We start from the raw sequence: 25,956 nt of genomic DNA, 5'->3' as shown, positions 1-25,956 counted from the left end.
AGACACCTGCATGCTTATTATGTTGGTGGGAAAAAACCTATTAGAGACATTTGATTGCTGGTAGGGAGGAGAGAGAGACACAACTGAGATGGACTGGTTATTCGTCTTTATGGTAACTTAAGATGGCCACCCCTAGAGAAGCAGTAAGTGTCCTCAGAGGGGATTCGGGCCCCTATTAAACAGTTGGAAGAATGTTCAGAGGAAAGAATGAGTATACAGGGAATTTTGCTAATGATGGATTGTGAATTCCAACGGTCAAACCAAAAGGATTTTCAAAGACTAAAGAAAGATGGTAACTGGGACAGAAAAGTAAATGAGCAGAATTCTATGGGGATTCGAGTAAAAAAGATGAGAGGTGACCTAGCGGTCTAGAGTTGCTTGATGAGACTGACATAAACTGAAATACATGAAACAGTGAGGTGTGTCCTTGTGGACCCAAGGCAAGTATTGGCAATACAGGGTAGGTTAGGGGTTGGGGAAAGCTGAGTGTCAGGGGATCTCTCCTTCCCACCTTTATGTTTGGCAGGCACATCTCAGCAGTTCAGCAAGCTATGGACTGAACAGTGGCTTTCCCCCGCCCCCCTTCCCCATCTCTTTGACGCCAGGGATATTTATTGTTCAGTTGCCAGTGCAGAGGTGACAGACTTTTTTCCAGGTCTTCATTTCACTGCTTTAAAAAGTCAGCAGTGCAAGGGCTGTGAAATCTGTCAGGCAAACCACACTATCTATACTCCGGCCTTCACCCTTCACAGAGCTGATTATTTGGTAAAATTCTCTTGATAAATTTCAAAAGAGATTTTCATGAGAAATCCAAATGCATTTAATTCCACCTTGTCATAGCAAAAACTGCACTGAATCATCAAATCAAGAGCCCCCCAGGCCCTCCCATCCATGATTAAACAGAAACCCAGGACGGGATACAAATCCAGGGGATCTTTGCAAATCCTAAGGGTGATCCTTTTCTGTCCCCATTTTCACCCCTGCAATAAATGTTCTTCCAGAGATACTTCCTCAACAGCAGAGATGAGTGAACAGGAAAGGCAGTCTCATATAGAGCATACATATGATGTAAGAAATTTTTTTTACTACATGGTAACTATTGAAAAACAATCTTATACTTTAATGAAATCAAAATTTAGTACAAAAGTCACTCCAAGAAGAGTTCAGAGGTTCCCCTTAGCTCCTACAAACTGGAGTTTTTAAATTGGAAAGGTGTGTTGTTAATCTGCTGCTTGGAACTGCCAAGTAGCTAAGCATGTTTGCCAGAACTGGAAGAGACAAACTGCTCAAGAAGTTTCCCTATAAATTGAAGAGCTGTTTGCTTAAATTATATCACTGGGTGTCTTCTCTGGGGCTGAAGGATTGACACAATGATTTTTCGTACAGATAATGGCAAGTTATAGTATGGCAAATTCATGTATAATGATGAGGTGGAAAGAATTCTAAATAACTACAACAAGTGCTTACTTCCTGAAGATTGATTTTGATTTGACTAATGAGACCAGAGGTGACACCATGGCCATGTGTGATGAGGAAGTAGGCATCAGCCTGCGGATCCTGTCAGTGCCTGTGGTACCCTTGATTGCTAGTTGTGACCATTTTCCAGTCCTCCTAATGAAATGAAATCTCCTAATGACATGAAACCTCTCTCTCTCCATAGTCCCAGAAATCATAACAGGGGACATGGAGTCAGCCATGGCGGTGGACTTGAACCCCTGGGTGGAATATGAATTTAGAGTGGTTGCCACCAATCCAATTGGGACTGGAGATCCAAGCACCCCATCTCGAATGATCCGCACCAATGAAGCAGGTAAGAGTGAGGATTCCATTTGTTATGCCTCTAATCACTTTGACATCGAGCTGAATTAACCATGAATGCTTGCTTTAGTATAATCTTTCCAGATTCATTTACCTTGACCTCATAAAAACATTTGGGTTAACAAAGGAGATCACGGTTCAATTCCAGGTTAGGGCACATGCCCGGCTTGCAGGCTTGATCCCCAGTAGTGGGTGTGTAGGAGGCAGTCGATCAATGAGTCTCTCTGATCACTGATGTTTCTATCTCTCTCCCTTTCCCTTCTTTTCTGAAATCAATAAAAATACATTTTAAAAAAAAGATTAATCTTTTATGTCCCTATAAAATTGGATATAAAAATATCTAGTAAGGCACTAGCTTAGGTAAACACAAATGTCAATAATATTGATGAGAACAATCTGAAGACAATAGATAAATGAAGGGGGAAGATTGCAGATACACGGAGGGGGAAAAAAACCAAAATTTAATGACTTTGAACTCAATGATAACATATGAATCTCAAAAATCATTAGAATATAAGTCATCAAGCTGGTATGACTCAGTGGTTGAGTGTCAACCCATGAATCAGCAGCTCACAGTTCAATTCCCAGTCAGGACACATGCCCAGCTTGCAGCTCGATTCCCAGTCGGGGGCATGCAGGAGGCAGCTGATCCATGATTCTCTCTCATCATTGATGTTTCTATCTCCCTCTTCCTCTCCCTTCCTATCTCCCTAAAATCAATAAAAATATTTTTTTAAAAAGAATGTAAGTGCACTGAGAATGAGGCTTTTGTTTTATTTGTTCACCAGGTAGTGTCAGGCACTAGTGCTCATGTGTCTTTGTTGAAAGATTAAAAGGGAATATTTTTTTATTCTTTTATATGTCCCTAAGTACACTAGCACTTGGGCCAGAGACACATTTACATAGAAAACTAAGAATTAAATGTGGCTATTTTGTATTATAGTTACAGAATTGGACCACAAATGTGATTTGTGAATTTTTACAAATTTAATAAAGTTTATAATAATTAATCAATCAAAAGAGTTGATTCTTTCTCTAAAACACACTAGGTCTGGTTCTTTAAAAAAAATTGTTTCTTTCTAAAACACACTTGTTTTTGTTGTTGCTGTTTTTAAGAAAAAAATCTCAAATCTTCAACTTATTGCATTAAGTGTGAATAACCTTACAAAAGATATTCCAATTCTTTCCATGTCAAATTTAAGCAACCAAGAAAGTACAAGGTAAAGCAGTTTAAATATGTTGGAAAAGATTCATTCACAGAAAATCCAACTTTTCTGCTTTTGTGATTTGCCTATTACAAGTTGTTTTATTTGCTACTTTTTCAATAGTGTGAGTTTAACTGAACATTAATTGCCTGGTTGGATTTTCATGCATTCATAAAATCAGTCATGCTTTCATTGTGTACAGGTGCTCATTAATTAAGAGTGTAACAGTTTAGTCGCTCTTCATTTTATGTACTCTCTGTGCAGATATTGAAATAACTGCCAATATTAGTACTTATGCATACATATTTTCTAAAAAGCTCTGCCTTATTTTGCATATAGTTAATTGTGTTTAAACAAAGGCAAAGATTACTGCCTAATTCAGTGGCTCTTTATAAATATTCATTTTGAAAATAAATAATCTGTTTGGGAGGAATAATCCTTTTAGATTTTTTTATAGCATAAATCTCCTTGTGCTATTAAAAAGAATTTTAGTAGAAAACACTTACTTTTCCAGCTCAAATGTATTCAGGTGATGCATTTTAAAAGATTTCTCCCTCGACTGTTTCTGCATCTACCTCAATTATACAGCCCCTGTCTCTCCATTTTATCGAGTTCTATATACATGACATACTTTAGTCCATTAAAATCTTATGGAAGAGAAGAGAAATAGCATGAAAAATGCATGAAATGCTCTCCTTTGAAAGCGAGTTGAAGAAGGCTGGTACTGCCTACTTTATGTTTCCTGTGCTTTGGTACAACACAGGGTTAGAGCTACTAATGGTGTTGAACCAAGTGTTGGGTTTTGTGCCTGTCTCGTCAGGCAGCACAGATTAAAAGAGACACCAATATCCTGAGATGTTCTCTCCAGTCGCTCACTCTGCCTCTATTAAGTATATGTCTGTATTGTCCTGTATTTCAAAAGATGATCCCTCTCTAATAGACCAAGTAAACTTTGAAAATCAACGGAGCTGCTTAGAAGAGAAAAGGTTTCACATTCAGGATTGGAATTGAGAGTTTTATGTCCTTATAAAATTCTCTTATTTACTAGAATATTCTAAATACCAAAGCAGCTTTAGTGAAGCATTTTTGCCTTAGAATTACTCTTTTCCCACACACCAAAAAGTTAATTATTTTGCAATTTCCTCTAAGATATATTTTGAATTTTCTAGTTATCAAAACACTGTTAGTAATAAATAAATATAAAGTAAATTGATTTAGTTTGACTTTTTATTATTAAGATGTCAAAATAGTAATAAAAATATGTTTTACTTTAATGTACATTTATATTTATCTATAGTACAATTGTATTACAAGTTTTAGATAGATAGAGATACCCCTGTATTTTATTTTAGAAATGTGTTACATCATCAAAACAGTATATATATTTGAGTTGCATAATGGAAATGCTTTCTCTATTATTTAAAAAGATGACACTCAGGAGGGAAACACATTTTAGGATATGGATTTGAAATATATGCTATGGTAGAAATGAAAAAAATATGCAAAAGTGACTACAGTACAGCAATTCTCTCATTTAATTAAACTGTAATATTCTATGAGTTATATATTTATAACATAATTGTTGAGAGATAAATGAAAAGGTGAAGGATAGAGGTAACAATGTGATTTACGTCTGTAATTTATGAAATAGTGTAAACTTGTTATTATCAAAGCCCTTCGTATATATATCTCAATATTTGCAGTTTTCTTTACTTCAAATTATGACTAATTTTATATATCTGAAGTTAAGAGTTTGAGTTTTAGAGTTAGGCAGATCTAAATTAATGTTCTCATCCACTTGCTAGCAGTGAACTTGGTAAGATACACAAATTGTTTTGAGGCTCAATTTTCTCAGCTATTAAATGGGGATAATAGCACTACTTACCGCTTTGGACCATTGTATTGAATAAGATAATGCCTGTAAAGAGCTTAGCATAATACCTGGTACATGATAAATGCTTACTATTAGCCACTTATTATTATTATCATTGATTTTTATTGTGTTATTCCTGTATTATGTGGAAATTTAAACTATAGTAATCATGCACAAGCTGCTTTTTTCATACTGAAGAAGCATTTTCAGATTAAACATATGTTGGTCAACATGGTTAGAGCCATCCAGTCTCTTGGCTTGCCGCTGGCTCCTCCAAAATATTCTCCCATTGAGCAGTCTCTGCTGCAGGCTTTGTGCCCTCAGGCCTTGCTCCTCAACCCACCTGAATGGCTGGGAGTTAGAACCTTTCAGGGTATGGTGCATTCTCTGACTCTTAACCTAGGTAAGTTTCAGTCTATAAGGAGGAGTGATGTTGTCCCAACATATAGACACTTTTTTTGGTTCTGATAGCATAGGTAAGATAAGATGGGAACCTGGTAGAGCGGGGCAATAGGGGGGCAGGAGGGGGCATCTGTAATATGCTCAGCAATAAATAATTTTTTAAAAAAAGACCAAAGGAGCAGAGAAAAAGAAGTGTCAAATGGAAACACCATGCTTAAAAAGTTTGTTCCACATTAAAATAGTTTGCAAAGCTGCTTAGTACACTGTTTTCTCCCCTGAAAATTCTCTTTTCAAAGTGAAATGGAAAATGTAACACACATACTTCTGGCCACAAAAGGAAAAAATATTTTTCTCCGTTTAAGAGGTTATTTCTCAACCATGTGAATATGAATATCAAGTAGACAGACAGATGAAAATCTTTCCTAGCCTTAGCACTTTCTGCACTATATCACTGTTATATAACTGGTTTACTAAACAGACTGAACTCTGTAGAGTTTAAACATAAGATAGTTTCCTTTTTCTCTACCACTGTTCTCCAATATGCTCCTTCTGATTTCTGGCTTCAGCCCCAACTATATCCACGGTGTGTTTAGGTACTAGTGCAGTCCCATTCTCAGGTTATAAATTTTTCATTTTGATTGAAATAAAAACTAACTTCCAATTCCATGTTTTCTTCCTTCCATCCCAGCACAGGCTTGACCCAAAGGTATTTATATGTCTTTCTTTCCTTCTTTCCACTTCCTTCTTCCCCCTTCCAATTGCTGCTCTGCACACTTCTCAAATCAGACAAAAGACTAGGAAAAACTACTTAGGTGGTAAAATGTGTGGTTCTCACATGGGTGTGGAGTGCTCCATGTGATGGCATTTGTCCACGTGATGCTTTTCTCTCTTGGGAGGTGCATTGGGTCCTTTGGAGACTCTCCCCTCCCCTACCAGGCAGTCCTATTGTGTGAGCCCAGCAAGCCTACTCAATCCATCTCCATATTGTCCCCTTGGCCCACAGTAATGATTGCCCATTCCTGTGCGGCCAACTTGTAGAAACACACAGTATTCTCAAGAATTAATTTGCTCGCTGCTCTGGCAACATCGTGTGGGGCTGGGCCATCATTATAAAATCCTGAACCTGATGGCATTGGCCAGTGTGAGGAGTAAGCATCTGTACTCTGCAGCAGTTATTTTGCTCCTCTTTTTACTTAGCTTGAGGGGGAATAGGCACTCCCACTTCTCTTCTACTGACAGCTGGTGGGTAGACAGAGATGCCACAGCACAGCCATCTGCTGTACTGACCACTTTCTTCCAAAACATTCCTTATGCTAAAATCTGGAGGGGGTAATGGGAAAGGGCCATGAAATTTTGTTTCTCTGTTTCTTAGGAATTCAATGGTTTCATCCAGCCCACCTCACTTTAACATCCAAGGTTACATGTGACTCGTCCCAAGTCCAGAAAAGACTCATTTAACTTCCTACTATAATTTCTTCAGGGTTATACATTATCTCCTTCCTTCTGCAAGGACCTTGCTTTGTTCATATTTGTATCTTTACAGTTCTTGTTCATGATCACTACTTAGGAAATTTATTGGAGCTCAAATATTATAGAAGGAACACAGTAAAATACTATTCTAATGTGAGATAGGGTTAGATTCCTTTTCTCTCGGGGTATTTGTATTTGCCTTGTAAATGGCATTTAATTGGACTTTGAAGAGTAGACCAAATAGTAGGACTCAGGCAGAATTATTTATAGGAGGAAATTAAAACTATAGTTGTCAGGCACTGATGTGTACAGAGAAAAGGCATAAGGCTTTGGGGTCTTTAAAGGTCTCTCCAAGCTATGTTTCTAAGAAAAAAAAAATATAGAAAATATCAAGCATGCAGCTGAAGTAATTGGGAAATCCTGAAATAAAATACTATTAATGAGCATTACAACTTTCTTCAACCTGATGAGCAATTTAATTATATTAAATAAAAGAAATGGTTCTTAGTAACATTAAGAGAAGACAAAAATCATGTCAAGCAACAGAACTCTAAGACCAAATCTCAGTAATTAGGAAAAGAGAAGAAAACAGCATGGCTCATATAACAGAGAATAGTTTAAATCATGTAACCACTTTTGTCCAGGCAGGTCTTTTCTTCAAAATGTATACAAGAAGTAGAACTTCAGTTTCATAGGCACTTTGTAAGCAAAGATGGGGACTTCAACAAATGCTTTTCTAAAAGAAACCTAATTGTCAAACATTTATTTTACTGATAAATAACAATATGATGAAAGAAAAGTAGAAAATTTAAGCATGAAAGATAAATGGACAATGAGAGGTTATCAACCCAGGAATAAATGTGAAACACTCAAGTTAGACTTTTTCTAACTATCTAGTCCCCATAATATGATACACCATTCTAAATCACAAACCATGTTCCAGGCCCAGTGCTAAGCACTCGCCCTTCATTATGTCATTTAATTCTCATATTAACTCTCTAAAGCAATGAGTGTTTATCCTCATTTTACAGATCCGAAAACACATTTCTAGAGTTTTAAAAACTGAGTAAGTGACAGAGCTAGAATTCTAACCCAGATGGTGTCTTCCAAGTTGTCTCTACTCCCCTCTTTCTCCTCATCCTCTTCTGACCACATGGGTCAACAAATCTCATTCAAAGATTATTTTACCCTTCCTCTGCTTCTACTTCCCTGTGGACCCATATAAACGAAGTTGAGAATAAGAGTTGCGGCAAACAGCATTTATTGCATGTACTCGCCTCCTTGGCTCTTGACTATTGCCAGGCATGATAAGGTTCAGAAATGAGAGAAATCATACATTTCTTAAAATATCCTAACAATCTCTTTTGCAAACCAAAAATGGATATTGCCTATATTTCCAAATTAAAACAACCTTAGCCAAAATTGAAAGCACAATTTCCATGGAACTATCAGAACCATATTATACAGATTTCCAAAGGGATACTCTATTTCAAGGTCCCATGTAAATAGACTCATGTTGAACTTTAAGTGCTTACCATGGAAGACTTCACTACTTTCTTTTTCAAATATAACTAGATAATAGCATTAGGTAACCTGTATCAATTATAGTCCAGACATTGTGATAAATAATGATGAAAATAACCTTAAAATATAGGTAATATTATCTCCATGAGGGAACCAAAGGACAAAGAGGTTAAGAAATACTTCCAACCAACCTGCCAAAATGGAAGTGGGATCCAGGCCCAGAGCTTTCTCATTTCCACACGAACATCTTTACGATTTGTGCATATCGCCTTATCTAGCCTATTGATAGGAATGAAAGCTTTATTTGAAATCCTTAGGAAACCACGCTGGTATTTTTTTATCTTGGAAATTTTGGATTTAACTCTTCCTATAAAGTGAGCTTAAATAATAATCAGTTAACTGAAATATTGATGTGCCATGTACTTCAATTCATGTAGGGAAAATGCTTTTCAGTTTCCCTCTTGACTCCCACCTTTACTGTATAAACAACCTCCCTTCTTTCTTTCTTTCCATTCGTCTGTTACTTTCTTTCCAAACCACTCACGGGATTGGCATTAAGCTCCTAAATTTCGTCACCTCCTCAGGCCTCTAATAAAGCTATGTGGACAAAAGTAGGTTTATCGTTGTTTGTGTGGCAAAAGACATGCAGGTTAGGATTATTACAATAGCTTTATTAACCCAAAAGAATGTCACTCACAACTGTAGTCCTTACTATTGCCCACCCTGGTATAATAAGCCATGTACACATCTACTGTAGTAGATACTGCAAGTTATTTAAGGAAAGGAGAGAGATTGGCAAATTATTTCATCCCGCCTTCTTTTGTCTCGTTAATTAATTAATTAAATTGAATGTTAATTAAAGCATGTTGTTAGTGGTGTGACTGACTTTGCTAAAATATTATACTTAAAGTCCTTTGAGACTCATGCTTAAATTTATGCATGCTTAAAGCAAGGTAGCACACTATATGTTGATCACTCTGAGTGTGCAATATTTCCAATGTATATGGTGAAAAGAAACAAGAGTATGATTTTCAGCATGCCAGAGAAGGCACTAAGACAGCTAAGCCTTTCCAGCTTGTGGGAAAAATATTAATTACATTATCTGTTCTTGAAAGAGCATTGCTTAGAACAGAATTCAGGATAATCAGAATTTAGTCTGTAATCCATGCATATACACTTGATTCTCTAAGACAATAAACTCAGGACATTTTTCAGTAGATAACTGAGGGGCAAACGCATTTAGCTGCTTAATTTTAAATCTGGTTCTCAGTAAGTACATTAAAATATATTTGGTTTTTAAGTATATATGTATTTCTCTGAACTCAATCAAAGCATTTATTCGATGTTTGATTATATTCATTTTTTATTTCTAACAAGAATTATAGAACTTTTACACCAGAAGGGCTCTAAAAGATTAAATCAAATTTGTATATATCATGAATATGTTGTTTTATAAATAAAAGGATATAATTAAAATTAGTGGATTTCAAAGCATTGATGGCAGAAATAACTGTGTGCCACCGACTTGAAAATGAATGAGCCTGGGTTCCACTGTTCATCTGCATGTAATTAGGAAATTTAAGCCAATTAAAATTAGAATACCCATTTCACACGATGTGATCCTGACAAGAAAGTATAATTCCTGTGATGCAGCTATTAAAGCCTTGTTTTCTTTTTCTGTTTGTTTTTACAGTTTTACTGATATGTAATTAACCTATAACATATTGAAGGTGTACAGCATGGTTTGATATATGTATATATTGTGAAATTATTACCACAATAAGTTTAGTTAACGTCCATCATCTCACATAGTAAAAAAGTTTTTTCTTGAGATGAGAACTTTTAATATCTACTCTCTTAGCAACTTTCAAATCTACAATAAAATATTGTTAACTACAGTCTGCGTGCTGCACATTACATCTCCGGGACTTATTTATCTCACAACTGGAAGTTTGTACCTTCTGACCATTTTCATCCATTTTGTACCCCCCCATACCCCACCTCTGGCAACCACCAATCCATTCTTGGTTTCTTCATATTCCACATATAAGTGTCCGTCTTGTTCTGTTTAACTTATTTTACTTATTATAATCCTCTCAAGGAGCAGCCATGTTGCCACCAGTGGCAGGATTTTCTTTTTTATGACTGAGTAATATTTCATACTATACAGGGTTGGCAAAAGTAGGTTTACAGTTGTGAGTACGCGAAGCAGAGTTTATTCTTGCATTATTATTTATTAATTATTGTATAATTTTTCATATGGTAAATGCTAAACCTACTTTTGCCCACCCTTGTATATATTCATACACATACCATATTGCCTTTATCTAATCATCAATCGATGGACACTTAGGTTGTTTTCATTTCTTTAAAGCTTTAAGTTTTCTATTAGTAGTTTCTATTATATCTAGTAAACATTTTTTTATTTAAAAATAGTTGGTCTTTATACACCTAGGTCTCTAAAACACAAATGGCCTATAGTGCCTTTTGTGTTATTTGTGTTAGATATTAAAATTGCAGGTAGTGTGAGAGAGGATCTTATTTTTTTTACATTAAATTAAATATGGGATATCTTCTCTTGAAAAGAAATTAGAAGCTGTAAGAAAACCTCAAAGACTGATTTCAAATAATGAGAGAAATTTTATGCAGTCTGGGTTATTTATGTATAGTCAACATAGAGATTACCCAAAGAATCAAATCATAGAAAGTATTCCTTCCCTTTCTTGGTTTCTCAAAGTGAAAATTTTCACCACATTTTTTACCACTTTCTTTTTATTTTTATTAACACTCTTGAGAAATCTGATTTTTTTAAAATAAGTGCATTAATTGTCTGTGGTACTTTACAACTCTGATCTAGAGGTTCCATGCATCCTCTTTTTAGATGATGTTTGAGGTCAGAATAAAATAGGAAAGGATCTTCAATGCCTAGTCTTTCCACAAAATCCATGATCCAAAATTCAGGATGGTGTCCTCAAAGAAGAGGATAAAGTCCTAACTTTGAGGTATAAACTTAACTATTTCAATGTAAATGACAATGTGTGTGTCTCTGGTAGATATGACCTGTAATGTTATTTGGCTATTAGTTGTCAGATATTAATGTGAAACATATGATGGGGGTGCAGAGTACACTTTTCTAAAAAACAAACAAATGCTACTAAGACAAGCCATAATGGCATAATATTAACAAATTATCTTGCTTCCACTATTTATTTGACCATGTATTGATAGTTACAATATTCAGAACTCTGAGATTTTAGCCACTGAGGGAATACAGTTAAACCATCTCCCTTCTTGTATGCCTTACTCATACTATACACTAAGAATGGAATTTAGAATTAGTCCTATATAACACTGGTTTGGGAACATAGTGTTAAGGTCATAGCTATTATATGTAACAATAACCATGACTACTACCAAAAACTCACATAAAATGATTTGCTCATTGTTCGTATAAATAGGACATATTCAGTTATTGCTATAACACTGTCATTTTTTTTCTTAGTTGAATTTCTTGTGGCTTCTTGAATGAAAGATAAAGAGGTATCCAATTTCATGTAATTCTGAGGAAATTTATGAGAGTGAACTCCATATATAAGTTTTTTTAATTCTCACCTGAGGATATCTTTTTTAAATTGATTTGAGAGAGAGAGAGGAATAAAGAGAGACAGAAACATTAATGTGAGAAAGAAACATCAATCATTGCATCCAATATGCACCCCTCCTGGGGATCGAACAAGCAATTTGGGTATGTACCCTGATGGGGAATTGAGTACACAACCTTTTGGTGTATGTGATGACACTCCAACCAACTGAGCAACCCGGCCAGGGTGAATAATCTTTAGTATACATGTAACTGTGAGGAAAGAATGGTAGGTAGCTGCTGTTGTGTGTAGACTTCTACATGTGCACAAGCAAAAGAAGAACTAGTTCATGGAACAAAGGGTCCAAGGACAATGAAGTTGGGACCCTAGCAAATGTAGTTTATTTGTTTCAGTGGAGCCAATTATATATTCACAGACTTTTCTCTTCTACTTCTTGCCCAAGGAGAATGTTTATTTTTTATTTATTTCTAGTAGAATATAAATTCTACATAAGTTTTGCTGGTATATAAAATGCTGTGTGAGTATCTACCAGCAATTAATTGCCTTTCATAGAGGCAGGTAATATATAGGAGTGAATTTATTGTTTATGAGTATATCAATGGTGTTTAAAAACTATATTCTGAGATATAAATCCAACACTGAAGTGTAAAATTGCTCCTGCAGGCTCATAGCCTGGAAAATGATTTCTTTTAATAGTTCTCTTCATTTAACAGTTCTTCATTTGAAAATGTTTCCTTTCAGCTGCAGATTTTGTGGTTTGGTGTGGTGAAGGGGAAATTAATTCCTTTGACACATTTATTCTTTTAATATTTATTTGAAAAAGTTTCACAGGATGCTTATATATTTTGCAGTTTGCAGAGAGATTCATTATTTAGTTTTATTTTTTTAATGTTTATTTGTTTAAATAAATTTTCAATCCATGGAAGTGTTGCTAAGATTTCTTTAGAGCTCTTTGGGGCTCTAATGAGCAAATCAATAATGCTAATGTCAACCTGTGGGTTTTCCAGGGAGTCTGCAAGCCCTGAAACCACAGAAAAGTCACATCCCTAGAAAGAAGAAGAAATAGAAATTTTGTAGGACAAAAACTAACTAACCATTAGTAGATGTCCTTATCTATCAGGTTAATTATAATTTAGATCTTACTCTTATATAGCATGTACAAGAAGACTGGTTTGGGGATGTGGTATGTGGCCAAGAAAAATACATATCACTCATAGATTTGAATGTAGGATATCTATCACAAACATCTTGTTTTAATACTGAATATCACCAGTAACTTCGAACAAACTTTGATTTGTTTATATCAGGATTTTACCCAACCTAATGATGTGTTCTTACTATAAAGACACTTAAATTACACATGTATTTATCACTTGCTCTCTGCCCATTTTATCCACAGTTCCAAAGACAGCACCCACCAACGTAAGTGGAAGAAGTGGAAGAAGGCACGAGTTAGTCATTGCCTGGGAGGTAAGAAAGCCTGTACTCAGATATCAGAACTAGTTGAGTCCTTAGGAAATATGGCTACATATTTAGTGTCTGTACTTGGTACAGAGAGACTGAGTAATTTCTGTTTCAATGAGGTGAAGGAACACATTGAGCATGCAGTGCTCAGATAGATATTGCCAACATCATCCTTTCTCATTTTCATACCAGGCCCCAGTTGACTTTTCTCCAAGTCTGTGGAACGCCTTCCTGTGAACAGGCTATCTCATAATAAAGTTTTGATTAAAACACATCCTCTTATATAGTACTTTAGATGTCTGCTTGGCTTAGCTCAATATTTAATTATTTCAAGATTAAATAGCACCCTTGACTTACTTGGAGTCTAAAGCTAGTGGGGAGGAAGGAACTGATCCCTCCCACCCCCATTGACTTTGTGGCATAATGCCTTGCTTATCTCATTTATTCCAGACAACAATCCTATTAGTGGGGATCATTTTCCTTGTGTTAAAAATCATGAAACTGAGACAGAATTTAACTACTTTCTCTGAGAAGCAGTAGAATTGGGGACTTGGATAACAAAACTTACGTTCTTTTGCCTCCCTCACCATATGATCTCTGTTCCTTATCAAAGAAGTGTGAGAGATGCATTTATTTTTCATGAAGCCACTTTCCTTTTTTGATGATAAATTACCTTATTATTCAGTATAGCGGTGTAGCTCACAAAACTATGCCTTAGAATATGAAAATGGAATCTAAATGAAAATGTCTACTGGAGAAAACTAAACAAATTCCTGACACTCTAGGGACAATGATCAAATGTATAGAAAAACGTCTTTTCCCAGTAAGAAATTTTCCATGAGCACGCTCTCTGTCCTGCTCTTATGTCCATTCCCCTCTTCTTCAATAAAACGTTTTGTCTTGTTTTGATTTCTGCAGAGGAATTAACTTCCCAATACCTGAACTTCACCGAGATCAAATTTCTCTAAATGGAATTGCCTTCCCTGTACCCTTTTTGTGTCAAAGTCAGCTCAGGCTGCTAGAACAAAAATTGTATAGACCAGGTGGCTTATAAATGACAGGAATTTATTTCTCACAGTGCTGGAAGCTGGAAGTCTACAATCAAGACACCAGCAGGTTGAGGCCTGGTGAGGCCTGATTCCTGGTGGATAGTCATTTTCTCACTGTCCTCAATGGCAGGAGGCAAGAGAGCTCTCCAGTCTCTTTTGTAAGAGCACTGATCCCATTCGTGCAAGCTCTTCCCTTATAATCAAATCACCCACCAAAGGCCCTTCTTCTTAAAGTATCCCACTGGGGGTTAGGATTTCATCACATAAATTTGGGAGGGATGTAAAATTCAATCTGTAGTACTTTAACTCAATAGTCTTTGTCTCTTTTATTCTACTCAATACACTTTTTTCTCAAATCAATATTCAAAAGAAAAAAATTTAGCAAATATTTATTGAGTATCTACAATGTGTTGAGCATTGTGCTAGGCATTGGCTGGTAACTATTCCATTCACTAACTAGTCAATCACAAGTACTCCTTTTTTTGATGCATAACTGATGCCTGTTTAACAAATTTAAATATAAGCCTTTTAAGTACAGAAAGTTTCTTGAACAAATACTATATTCCAATTTTTTCATATGTTAGTAAAGCACAAAAGCAATTTAAAAAAAAACAGTAGAAGAAAGGTTTTAAATTAATGTTTCCTAGATTTTCTGTGCTAGCAGCTCAACAGAGCATCACCAGTGATAAGATTTCCCGACCCCCAGATTATATGACATTTTTTCCCAACTTGTTAAATTCTAGTGTGCAATCCAAAGGCCTTCATTTCATATATAGGACTAATTGGAGCAAATTTGTTTTACTTCAGGAATTTTCAGTACTCTTAATACTTTCCTTAAATACCAACTGATATTATTTAATTTTTCATTCTTTACCCTTAAAAGCCTTTTAAATTTCCAGCCACTGCCAAGTGATTATGCTATGTTGGCTTTTAATCCTATATAATAAAAGGCTAATATGCAAATTGCCCCCTCAACTGGGAGTTCAACTGGGAGTTCAACCAGGAGCTTGACCAGGGGGCAGGGGCCCCTCCCCCTGGCCAGCCCCACCCCCAACCAGCTCCCCCTACTCCTATCAGGTGTGGGGCTGGCTGCCAACCACCCATGTCCCCTCGCCCAGCCAGCCCCATCCCTGATCATCCTCCTTGCCCTGATCAGGGTGGGCCACCTGGACCTCATCTGTACACAGATTTGTGCACTAGGCCTCTAGTGTACCATAAAGATTGGAGTCTCCTTTTCTATAGTTATCCATAGTTTTTAGAAACTTAAACTTTTGGAAGAAGTGGATTTTTTAATTCATTATTTCACTTATAATTAATTGCATTTTTCTTCTTTAGCCAGTATCAGAAGAGTTTCAGAATGGGGAAGGCTTTGGCTATATTGTGGCTTTCAGGCCCAATGGAACACGCGGGTGGAAGGAGAAAATGGTGACATCCTCTGAAGCTTCGAAGTTCATTTATCGAGATGAAAGTGTCCCTCCTCTTACTCCCTTTGAAGTGAAAGTTGGTGTCTACAACAATAAAGGGGATGGACCTTTCAGTCAAATTGTGGTCATCTGCTCAGCTGAAGGAGGTCAGTTTCTTTATCCTTATTTTTATTCAATATATTTTAATATTTTGCTATATGGGTGAGATATTATTGTACAAATATTATAAAATATAGATACACCAAAATGGAAATAAAACTCACCTATAGTCTCACTATACTTTTTAGATATATTTTTCCAAATAATTTTCATTAAAAAAAAAATTGATCATTCCATATCTGTTGCTTCGTGTTCTTCACTTTCTAATGATATATGGCAAATATATTTCCATGATAATAACAATATTACTAATAGCTGTAGTGTATTCTAGTCTCTGGATGGGTATTTAACCAACCATCTATGGTTTGAACTGTAGATAATTTTATGTTTTAACCCATTAAATTTAAATAAAATAAATTTAAATGAAGAAACCATTTATATGAACAATGAATATGTGTATTTATGACTAATGTCATACACACCACATTGCACTGACAAAGAAGTTTCAGACAGGGTTTCCTATTGGAAGGTTTTCACATGTGACATCTTTCAATCCCCTTGACAATGCTGCCTAATAGGCATTATTATCCCCTTTGTAGATAAAAGAAAATTCAAGTTCAGAAAAGTTTAAGGTTACACAGCTTGTAATTGAGAATAAACTCAAGTCTGTGTAATCATTAAATCCTTGATTTTTCTGTAACACACTGCCTTCATATGATTAATCTCATGTAATTCTCAATATAAAACCATGAGGTAGGCAGGATTTAGCAGGCAGTAAACCCATTACTCGGCTTTCTTCATCAAAATCCTAGGCTTTATCAAGTTTTAAAACAAAAATCCAACTTTCTGAGTGAGAGAAAGCATGATAGATCTTATCCTAAAATTAGCTTTTCTTATTAGTCCTTCTATTTAAGTGCAAATTTTCCATTGGCCCTGAGCATAAAAATAATGCCTTCCATTTCCTAAATTTGACAAATGACTGAAAAAATGTTCCACCAAAGGCAAAACTTACTTGACCTTCCAAATAATGATTGTCTTTATAAACTGACCTTTTTATTTCCTTTATGCCCACATTTGTGACTTAAAAAGCTGAAGAGAATTATTCATCTTTTTGTACTGGAGATCATAGGAGGATATAAATAAGGCTCTTTAAATATTGAAACACAAAAGTAGGTTCTGATTTATGTAAGATGTAGTTTTTCAAAACAAGCTGCCTTATATTTGTCTACCATAGAGCCAGATTTTGAAGCAGAGGCAGAAAGTTTATCCTAGCATAAGAATGCATCCCAAGAAACTAGAAACACCAATCAGAAAGGATATATGCACCCCTATGTTCATAGAAGCACAATTGACAATAGCGAAGATTTGGAAACAGCCTAAGTGCCCATCAGCAGATGAGTGGATTAAAAAACTGTGGTACATCTACACAAGGGAATACTATGCTGCTATAAAAAGGAAGGAACTCCTACCATTTGCAACAGCATGGATGGACCTGGAGAGCATTATGCTAAGCGAAATAAGTCAGTTGGAGAAAGATAAATATCACATGATCTCACTTATTTGTGGAATATAATGAACAACATAAACTGGTGAGAAAAAACAGATCCAGAGACAGAGAAGCATCGATCAGACCATCAAAACTCAGAGGGAAGGTAGGGGAAGGTGGGAGTTAAGGGGGAGAGACCAACCAAAGGACTTATATGCATGCTTATAAGCATAACCAATGGTCACAGACACCAGGGGGGTGAGGGCATGAAGCAGGGGTGTGGGAACAGTGAGGAGATAAGGACACATATGTAATACCTTAATCAATAAAGAATATATATATTAAAAAAAGAATGACCAGGAAAATGAAGAACCAAGTAATAACAACGAATTATAGATGTTCCAATGACGTACCCATGCAATTAACATCTCAAATGTCTGATGTGTTTCAGATAGAGCTGGTGGACTATATTAGTTATACTAACTCTTACAATCAAATATGAGGTAGGAATCTCAAGGCTCAATCTACTTTTCAGGAAACTGAGGCTCAGAGAGGTTAAGGAACATGCTCAAATTGACACCAGGAAGTGACAGAGTTGTAAGTGACTGTAGTTAAGTGGCAGACCTGGGATTTGAACCTAAGTGCGTATGACTCCAAAGCTCATACTTTTAACCACTACCCTATACTATATCATCAGGAATGTATATAATAATATTTTATTAATGTATTATGTTATTATTTATAAGAACATTTTGTATTATGTTACACCAAAAATCTATTTTGAACTACATGTGTTATTCAGGAAGTGCTTACTCTTGTTGCCTTAAAATTTTTTCAACCTAATCATCGAGCACATAGCCCCGAAGGTTACATAAGATGAATTGGAGGCGTTTGTGCACATGTTTTGTATGTTAACACCAGTGCTGCCTTTAAGAAATCCAGAATTGTACTTTTCTTGTCAACTTTCGCTTTGAAATGGAATTATAGCAGCTACCATGGGTTGTTTATACTGAGTTTCCTTAAACTTGAAATGGTTTGCCTTTGGAGATTTCTCTTTCAAGCTAGATAGGAAATATGCACATTTTCTTTCAAAGACACTGAGGTTGTTACTGTAACATTTCATAGTAACACTTCATTTATTTTGGTAGACTGAAATATGAAAAATATCAGCAAATTAAATCTGGATAGAATCTGCCTTTGTTCTGACAACAAAATTCAAACATATTTTGGCACTTGTTCACTAATTAAATTTACTAATTTGGAACTTTGTGTGTAAATATGAGTAAAGTGTTTAGCATCATTAAATCATGTCAACTAAGAAAGGCAGTACAATGGGAAGGGAGAGCCGGTGCCTGGAGTCAGCAAAGCCCGAGTTCAGTCTGCTCACACGCACTGTGCATCCCGGGCAGTTTACCCATCCTTCCTTCCTCCGTGTAAAAAAATCTAAGTCTTGAACTGGAACATCTCTGGGAGCCATTACAAATCTAAAACTGAAATTTTGTCAACTTATTCTACATCCTAAAATATTCATTTCAATGTTTTTAATTTTCCCCACTTTTGTTATATACTAAAAAGAAGGAAATCAACACCCTTTTTTAAACACTTGGCAAATTGCTTTACTTGAAGAGGAGTAAAGGTTTTCCAGATTGAGCCGTTTTTAAAGAGTCAAGGACTGTAATAAACGTATAAAATAATATCAGACTCATGCCAGTGCCGATGCCTCCCTCTGCCTGTGGACGTTCATACAGATTCACAGCGTACCTTCGTCATCATAGTCTCGACTGAGACCCAGCTGATCTGATGGAGACTGTATTTCCCCATAAGACAAATTCTGCATGTTTGTTCTTGTATTAACCTAGTTCACCTGTTTACACCCTAAAATCCCTCTGTATTTATATACAGAGTAGGAGGAGGGAGATGGCTCTCTAGTTCTGCTTATGGGCATAGTTCTCTCTCTTCATATCAGAAATACCCAATACCTGCCTAGAGCTGACAGCAAATCAGGAAGAAAACATGTCCCAGAAGCTGAATCAGAAGCAGCTAGCAGAATTAATGTTGATTGGAGGGAACCACAAACCACAAGGACTACAAGACACACCTTACAGTACCCAGTTAGCTACCCATTTCCCGCTGGCACATGGATGGCATCTCACATGCAGAACACACTTCCATAGGTGTTGATGTGCATTGCCTATACTCCCATCTTTTCATTTTCCTCTCAAGAAAGCTTATTTAAATGCAAGTAAGAATTACATTATTATAGTGAAAACCTTGAATGTGATCTGTTATTAAGAGGACTAATCATTTATACATATTGATACTTAGTAAATCCCTTGGGAAATGCCTTGACTCATGACACTGAGGTTGGTTGTTGCCCTAGATTGTCAGAGAGCTCCATGGTTTCCGCAATAGAAGTAACCCTGAATTGCTCCATCAGTGCCAAGCGGCATCTGACATCACTTCCATGCACACTGCACATCTATTGATTACCTATACTCTTTAAATCAAGCAAGACTTACATGCACACTAACCCTGACTTAACTTCAGATATGAGAGTATGATATAATCCTATACAATACCCTCATTTTGGAAACAATTCTAATGTTTTTAAAGACTAGCAAAGTTTCAACAGAAGTGATATTAAAAATATATGGTTAGAAGTGATAAAAGTGATTTTTTTCTAGATGAAAAATCAGATTGACTTTTACTTCCATATTTCTAGACATACTTGTCAAACTTACACCCATTTTCCATTTAATTCTTATTACTATAGCTTTGGAAAATGGAGATAACCTGAACATTCAATTACATCTAACAGAAAAATATGGAAAAATCAATATAAATCAATTATAGATTGAAATATTTGTTTATTTGTGATGAGCTTCAGCCTTTTCTAGTGTTTTGGTGTATTGTGTGTGTGGTTTTTACTGTTGTGGTATTTTTTGTGTGTTTTCTTGTTTTTGTTTTTTGCTTTTGTCTTGTATGTAAAATATGTGCTGCTTTTCTTTTTATTAAAACCAAAAACCTCTCCTCGTTTTCATAAAATCATATGCAATTATCTCCTTGAGAATGGAGATACCACAGCTCAAATTAAAACCCAACATTCATGAGATGTTATTCCTCCAATCAGTTTTTAGCTGAAACTGAGCTCAGTGGGATTTACATGAACTTGAAAATTAATAAATTGACATATTCATTGTAAAATACAAGAAATAATTTCCTGTCTTTGCCAGATGATCCATTTGGATTAGTGTCTGTAAAAGTTCAACTACAGCTTTTTTCACTGAATTTTTAAATAATGAAACCATAACCCTTCTCCCAAGGAGTTTATTAAACCCTCCTTTGATTAATGCTGTTACCCACTGCTCCTGGGAAGTCAGATGTATAATCAATATTACAAGCACAGCCCCCCATATTACTTGGAGAAGTCCTGCTGCTAGGTCACTTAATACAAATGTATCATCTAAATTCATGAACATGGTAATGCTGTTCCAAATTTTCAATCTAACAGGAACTGAAATCTATCAATCAGTCTGTCCATTTCCTATGCCAAGATTGGAGTGAAGTTAACCATGCCCTCATTATAATATCAGAGAGAGATATCTTTTCAAGTCTTTAAGTCTATTAAATATAACACAAGTAAGATCTCAGAAATAGATTCTTGAATTTTCATCAAATTGCCTGAGTATAATAGAAGTGAGAGTGGCAGGAAACATCCTGTGGTTTACAGATCAGGAGAGTTTTAGGGACACGTGAATGTGACAGGATCTATGAGGAGCAGTGCAGCTATGATTCTAATTTATCAAAATTCCATAAAAGATTTTAAAATTTTATAGTAAGCTCAAGGCAGGTTAAATAGGAAATGTGGAGGTCTAGGTAGTTTCTGGCAAGACTTATAGAGCCCAGGTGGGGATCCCAACATCAATAGTCCTGAGGGAAGCCAGCAGTGGAAGGGCAAGGAGAAGAGAGAGCAATAACAAAGGGTGTGTGTTACACAGACACATACACAGAAGCAGGATGCATAGTGGTTAGCCCTAACTGCCTTGCTCAAAACCTCTCCACCCACTTGCAGCTGTGTCACCTTGGGCAAATTGCTTATCTCTCTGCCCCTCAATTTCCTCATCTGAAAATAGTGACAGTAGGGTTGTTAGAGGATCAATTAATACATGTAAGAAATATGAATAGGGTTTGACACATGTCAACTGCTCAAAACTTGGCAATTATTACCTTTGTTTTTGCTCTTTATCTATGTTGTTTGTTCTTTATTTTTTTAAATTTTTTTAATTGATTTCAAAGAGGAAGGGAGAAGGAGAGGGAGAGGGAGATGGAAACATCAATGATGAGAGAAAATCATTGACCTGTTGCCTCCTGCATGCCCCACACTGGGGATCAAGCCCACAACCTGGGCATGTGCCCCAACTGGAAATCAAACCACTCAACCCCTGAGCCACATCGGCTGTGCTGCTTTTTATTTTTAATTTGATTCCATTCATTACTCTGTCAGTTATTTGGAAGTAATTGGGCAGCAAGAGAGTGAATTATATATGTTTCCTATAAAATCTCTCTCCATGCCCCCAAACTGACTAGAGATGGAAAATGAGCCAGCCACTTCCTTGGTGCCCATTTTACAACAGAGGAAAGAACTCTTGAGACATGAGTTCTAGGTGGGACTCATGCAGAGCTGGAAGCAGAGTTTAGATATGTCACATTTTTCCTCCGCAAAATGAGGACATGGGTTTAAAACATAGGTTTATAGTCCCAAAGTCTATAGAGGTCAGGTAAGAAATAGAAATAAGTGAAGTATTCTCAGTGTGATAAAATAGGGACTCTACTAAAAGAACATGCCCTGACTAATGGGGCCAGCTGCTAATTCTCATCTACCAACACCCAAGTATTCAGGATTGATATTACCCGTTTGTCCCCAAAGAAGCCAGAAGTTTTTATTTTTACATGAAATGTTAGAATAACTTAATTTAATACATGATTTAGGCAAAGAAAAGATGACTGGAGACCAACTGCCCATCCATTGGGAGCTTTGATCCAAGTGTCTCTGGAAAATTCTTTCTAGTTGTGACCTTCCATCACTCAGGGATAATGGGATCCCCAAATAGCTAGTTCCAATCCAACCCAGATAAGCTGTGACCCAGTCATTTACTCCTGCCTACAGACAAACTTTATTGTTAGAGCTCGAAATGATTGATTTATAATTTATCTTTATTGTTGAATGTATGACAGATGTCTCCTTTTTCTTCCCATTGACTCCCTCCATCCTACTCCACCCCCTCCCAGGCCTTCAGTGCAGGGTTACAGACAAACTTTTTGATTCACACAAGAATATTCACTTGGCTATAAATGGCACATACTGAAACCCTTGGAAGTAAACTGACTGAGATTATGATTTCACTTGCTGAAATTTCAAGTTTAGGTATTATTTTGGTGTAATATGCACATCTACTTCTGTTATTATTTACATCTAGAAGGTTAAACAAATGAAAAAAAAATGACTCTTCAGTTCTTGATTTATTTACCCTTATTTAATTAGATGCAACTATAATGTTTAGCCTGCAAGAATGCAAACGTGAAATGTCAGCTTGGGTTTGACCCTGATTTAATATCCTCAGAGCTTATAAATAGAAATCAGGATGCTTGTTTGAGAAATAGGTTTCTGAATATTTATCTTTTTTTAACTTTTCTTATTTTTTACTTTTTTAAAACTTTCTTATGTCTGTTTGAGAAATACTTAAATTTGTGTAATGCTACAGAAAGCTGATAGAGAAATACTTTTTCTAGACTTGGAAAGAGATATAAAAGCTGCTACCTAACCATATATTTTGTGCTTCTGAAATTATTTATCCCCCTGCAATCTCCTTTGACAAAGATGTAATTGCTTCAATAATATAAAAGCTGAAATGAGGCATTTGGCATACAAATCTCTGCAATGCATTCATTTAAAAGATAAGCAAAACTGCTTCCAAATAGCCAATTTACTCTGAGTGGCTGTCTTTGAAATCCATAGATCATATCCGAACTCCTGGAGATCAGGGTGAACACATCTTAAGAACATGAGCATTTCCTTTCCTTTACTTGCAAAATCAAAAATCTTACTCCTGTTAAATAGCAATGAAAAAAACTTTTTTTGCAAGCCTGCCTACATGAATTTTAGAATAAAATAGTAGAAGCTATCCCCAGAATTTTTTTAAAAAAATCAGGTAAATGCACTAATAACAGGCAGTTGCAAAGTGAGACAGGAATTTATGTCAGCTTCCATGTAAAGATTAATGTGAATTCACCACAGCACTTTGAATTAACACAATCATAGCATGTGATCTTAATGAATGCTTTACCAAAAGAAAATCATTCTCTGTGTAAACATGTACCTTTGAAAATCTTCTGTGGACTCCTTTTACAATAACAAAGGCAGATGTTTGATTGATATTTCTCAACTAATACTACGCATAGGCTCTCCAAATAGATGTGTGACTACCTTCCATTGGAAATGGAAAAATCTCCACACAAAAAAATTGTTAGAATTCTTTCTATATTTCTCATAATGACTTTTAAAATTTTTATTTAGAATTCTGTCTTTGGCATATGGTTACCTAAATCTAAAACAAGCAAAAAACAACAACAACAACAACAAAAACATTTTCAACAGAGTAATCTGAGCTCTTACCAGTGATATGGAGTTAATATTAAAATCTCTACAGTTTTTAAGGGATAGTTTTTTAAATCAAATTTGTACAGAACTATTTGAACTAATGTATAGCCTTTATTCTGTCATTTCATTGAATATGTGTTTGTGACATAGTAGTTATGATTCCGCAGTGTCAAAGCTGAAAATATTTTTTTCCTCACATCAAGTACAACCTCAAAGTGCTGCTCTTGATGGATGCCAGTCAGACATGGTGCATTGGAAAAAAAATAGTGAGAAATGTCGCTGAGCATAGCAACAGCCTGGAGACCTTCAAGGACTTTTCCTTTTCGCCCTACAGTTGTCTTAAAAGTCAGCTCATGCCTTTTAAATACCGTGATTCATAACATATTCCTTATACAATCATGGACATGTGGTTTTGTGGTTGGAACAACAAAACAACTCATGTAATTTAGACTCTTTGTGCCTGCAACGGCTAAAAAAATAAAATAATAATAAGTGGTATTTTGTGAATGAATATTTTAAGTACCAAGGACTGTGCTCAATATTTTGTATGTGTTATTCCAATGAAAACTAATCTAAAAAATCTCTAAGCTAAGTACTCTTATTATGCCCACATTACAAATGAGGGCACTGGGCTTAGGAAAAGATGAAGCTACTTGCCTAAAGGTAAATAAATATATAATGGTTTTGAATGCAAACAGCACAGGAAAAAAAAAAAAAAAAGGCCAATCCTGACGCCTAGTCCATTCTTTTGATCATTATGGTAGATGGCAGGCAATGTAAGTCAAACAATTTAACTTCTCCAGAAATGTCCTAGTTAATCAAAGGACAAAGATCTTCTCTGTTCGTCTTCCTAGATTCCTCATTTCTCGTTGGTAAGGTTAGATGAGACTTGACCAAAGTATAGAAATCCAAAAAGATCGTCTTTTTATCTGGTGTTTTTTGGAACTACCACAGCACTTCATCGCAAAAAGATGGTGGAAAAAGTAACACCTTTGATAGACATTAACTTGCTACCATTGTGGTTTATCATTTCCATTTTCCTTCCTACAGAACCCAGTGCCGCTCCCACAGATGTCAAAGCTACAAGTGTGTCCATGTCAGAGATTCTTATTGCATGGAAACATCTGAAAGAGAGTCTAGGAAGACCACAGGGATTTGAGGTATGAACAGAATTATTGAAAATAGGCCTTGTTATTTCTGCTGGCATCACATTCTCCTAAAGAGCTGGTTTAGTGACATTTTAACAGAATTGCATTCCTTTGAAATTTTTCTTTGTGGCAAAGAAAGTAAGAAATATGCTACTTTATGGACATGTATTATGTTGCTCATTAGATGGCTTATTTTTCAGTTTGTTTCCGTAGCACCATGCAAAGAATTTTTTTAAAAAAGACAGATGAAAATAGATCTATTTCAATAGCTACAGGTGGCTAATTACTGTTATTCAATTTACTGGTTGTTAATTTTTTTTTGTATATTTTCCTCTAATAATTAAATGTATAAAACAAGTCTTTCTTCTATATCGTCCTTGGCAAATCTTACCCCCTACTGCTAAATTCTCAAATTTGTTTGGAGCTTTGTGATCTGTGCTTTTTTATTGAAATTATTTCTCATTCCTTAAATTTTTCTATTTTTAAACAGTTATGTCAGCCTTATAATGGTGAACATTTTATAACAATTCATCAACTTAATGAACTGTTAGCCTCCAGGAGTGTGGGCAGTCTGTGAACTTGAATATTCTACAAAAACAAGATCCCTATTCCTCACGTATCTCTTGTTCTTGCCTTCACCAGAACTGGGGGTAGTGGTTGGGGGGTAATTTCTAAAAGACAAAAAAGAATTAGCATCTAACCCAAGATCTCAGTTGCCTTTAAACTTTTTATTT

The 25,956-nt window shown here is 35.7% G+C and overlaps 1 protein-coding gene across 2 annotated transcripts in view; it reads left to right on the top strand.

Moving 5' to 3' along the window:
• The window catches only part of CNTN5 (contactin 5), a 1,123,865-nt gene that overhangs the window by 1,048,262 nt on the left and 49,647 nt on the right, over positions 1–25,956 (top strand). For both annotated transcript variants that reach the window (XM_070425923.1, XM_070425924.1), the window contains exons 18-21: positions 1,661–1,810; positions 13,294–13,364; positions 15,743–15,977; positions 25,125–25,234. In XM_070425923.1, coding sequence (XP_070282024.1) covers positions 1,661–1,810; positions 13,294–13,364; positions 15,743–15,977; positions 25,125–25,234 — 566 coding nt within the window. The remainder of the gene's footprint in view (positions 1–1,660; positions 1,811–13,293; positions 13,365–15,742; positions 15,978–25,124; positions 25,235–25,956) is intronic.

Source organism: Myotis yumanensis, unplaced genomic scaffold, assembly GCF_028538775.1.
Source record: "Myotis yumanensis isolate MYYU_CA2020_CCGP unplaced genomic scaffold, mMyoYum1.0.hap1 SCAF_10, whole genome shotgun sequence".
Taxonomy (NCBI): domain Eukaryota; kingdom Metazoa; phylum Chordata; class Mammalia; order Chiroptera; family Vespertilionidae; genus Myotis; species Myotis yumanensis.
This window is presented reverse-complemented; position numbering and strand designations above follow the sequence as displayed.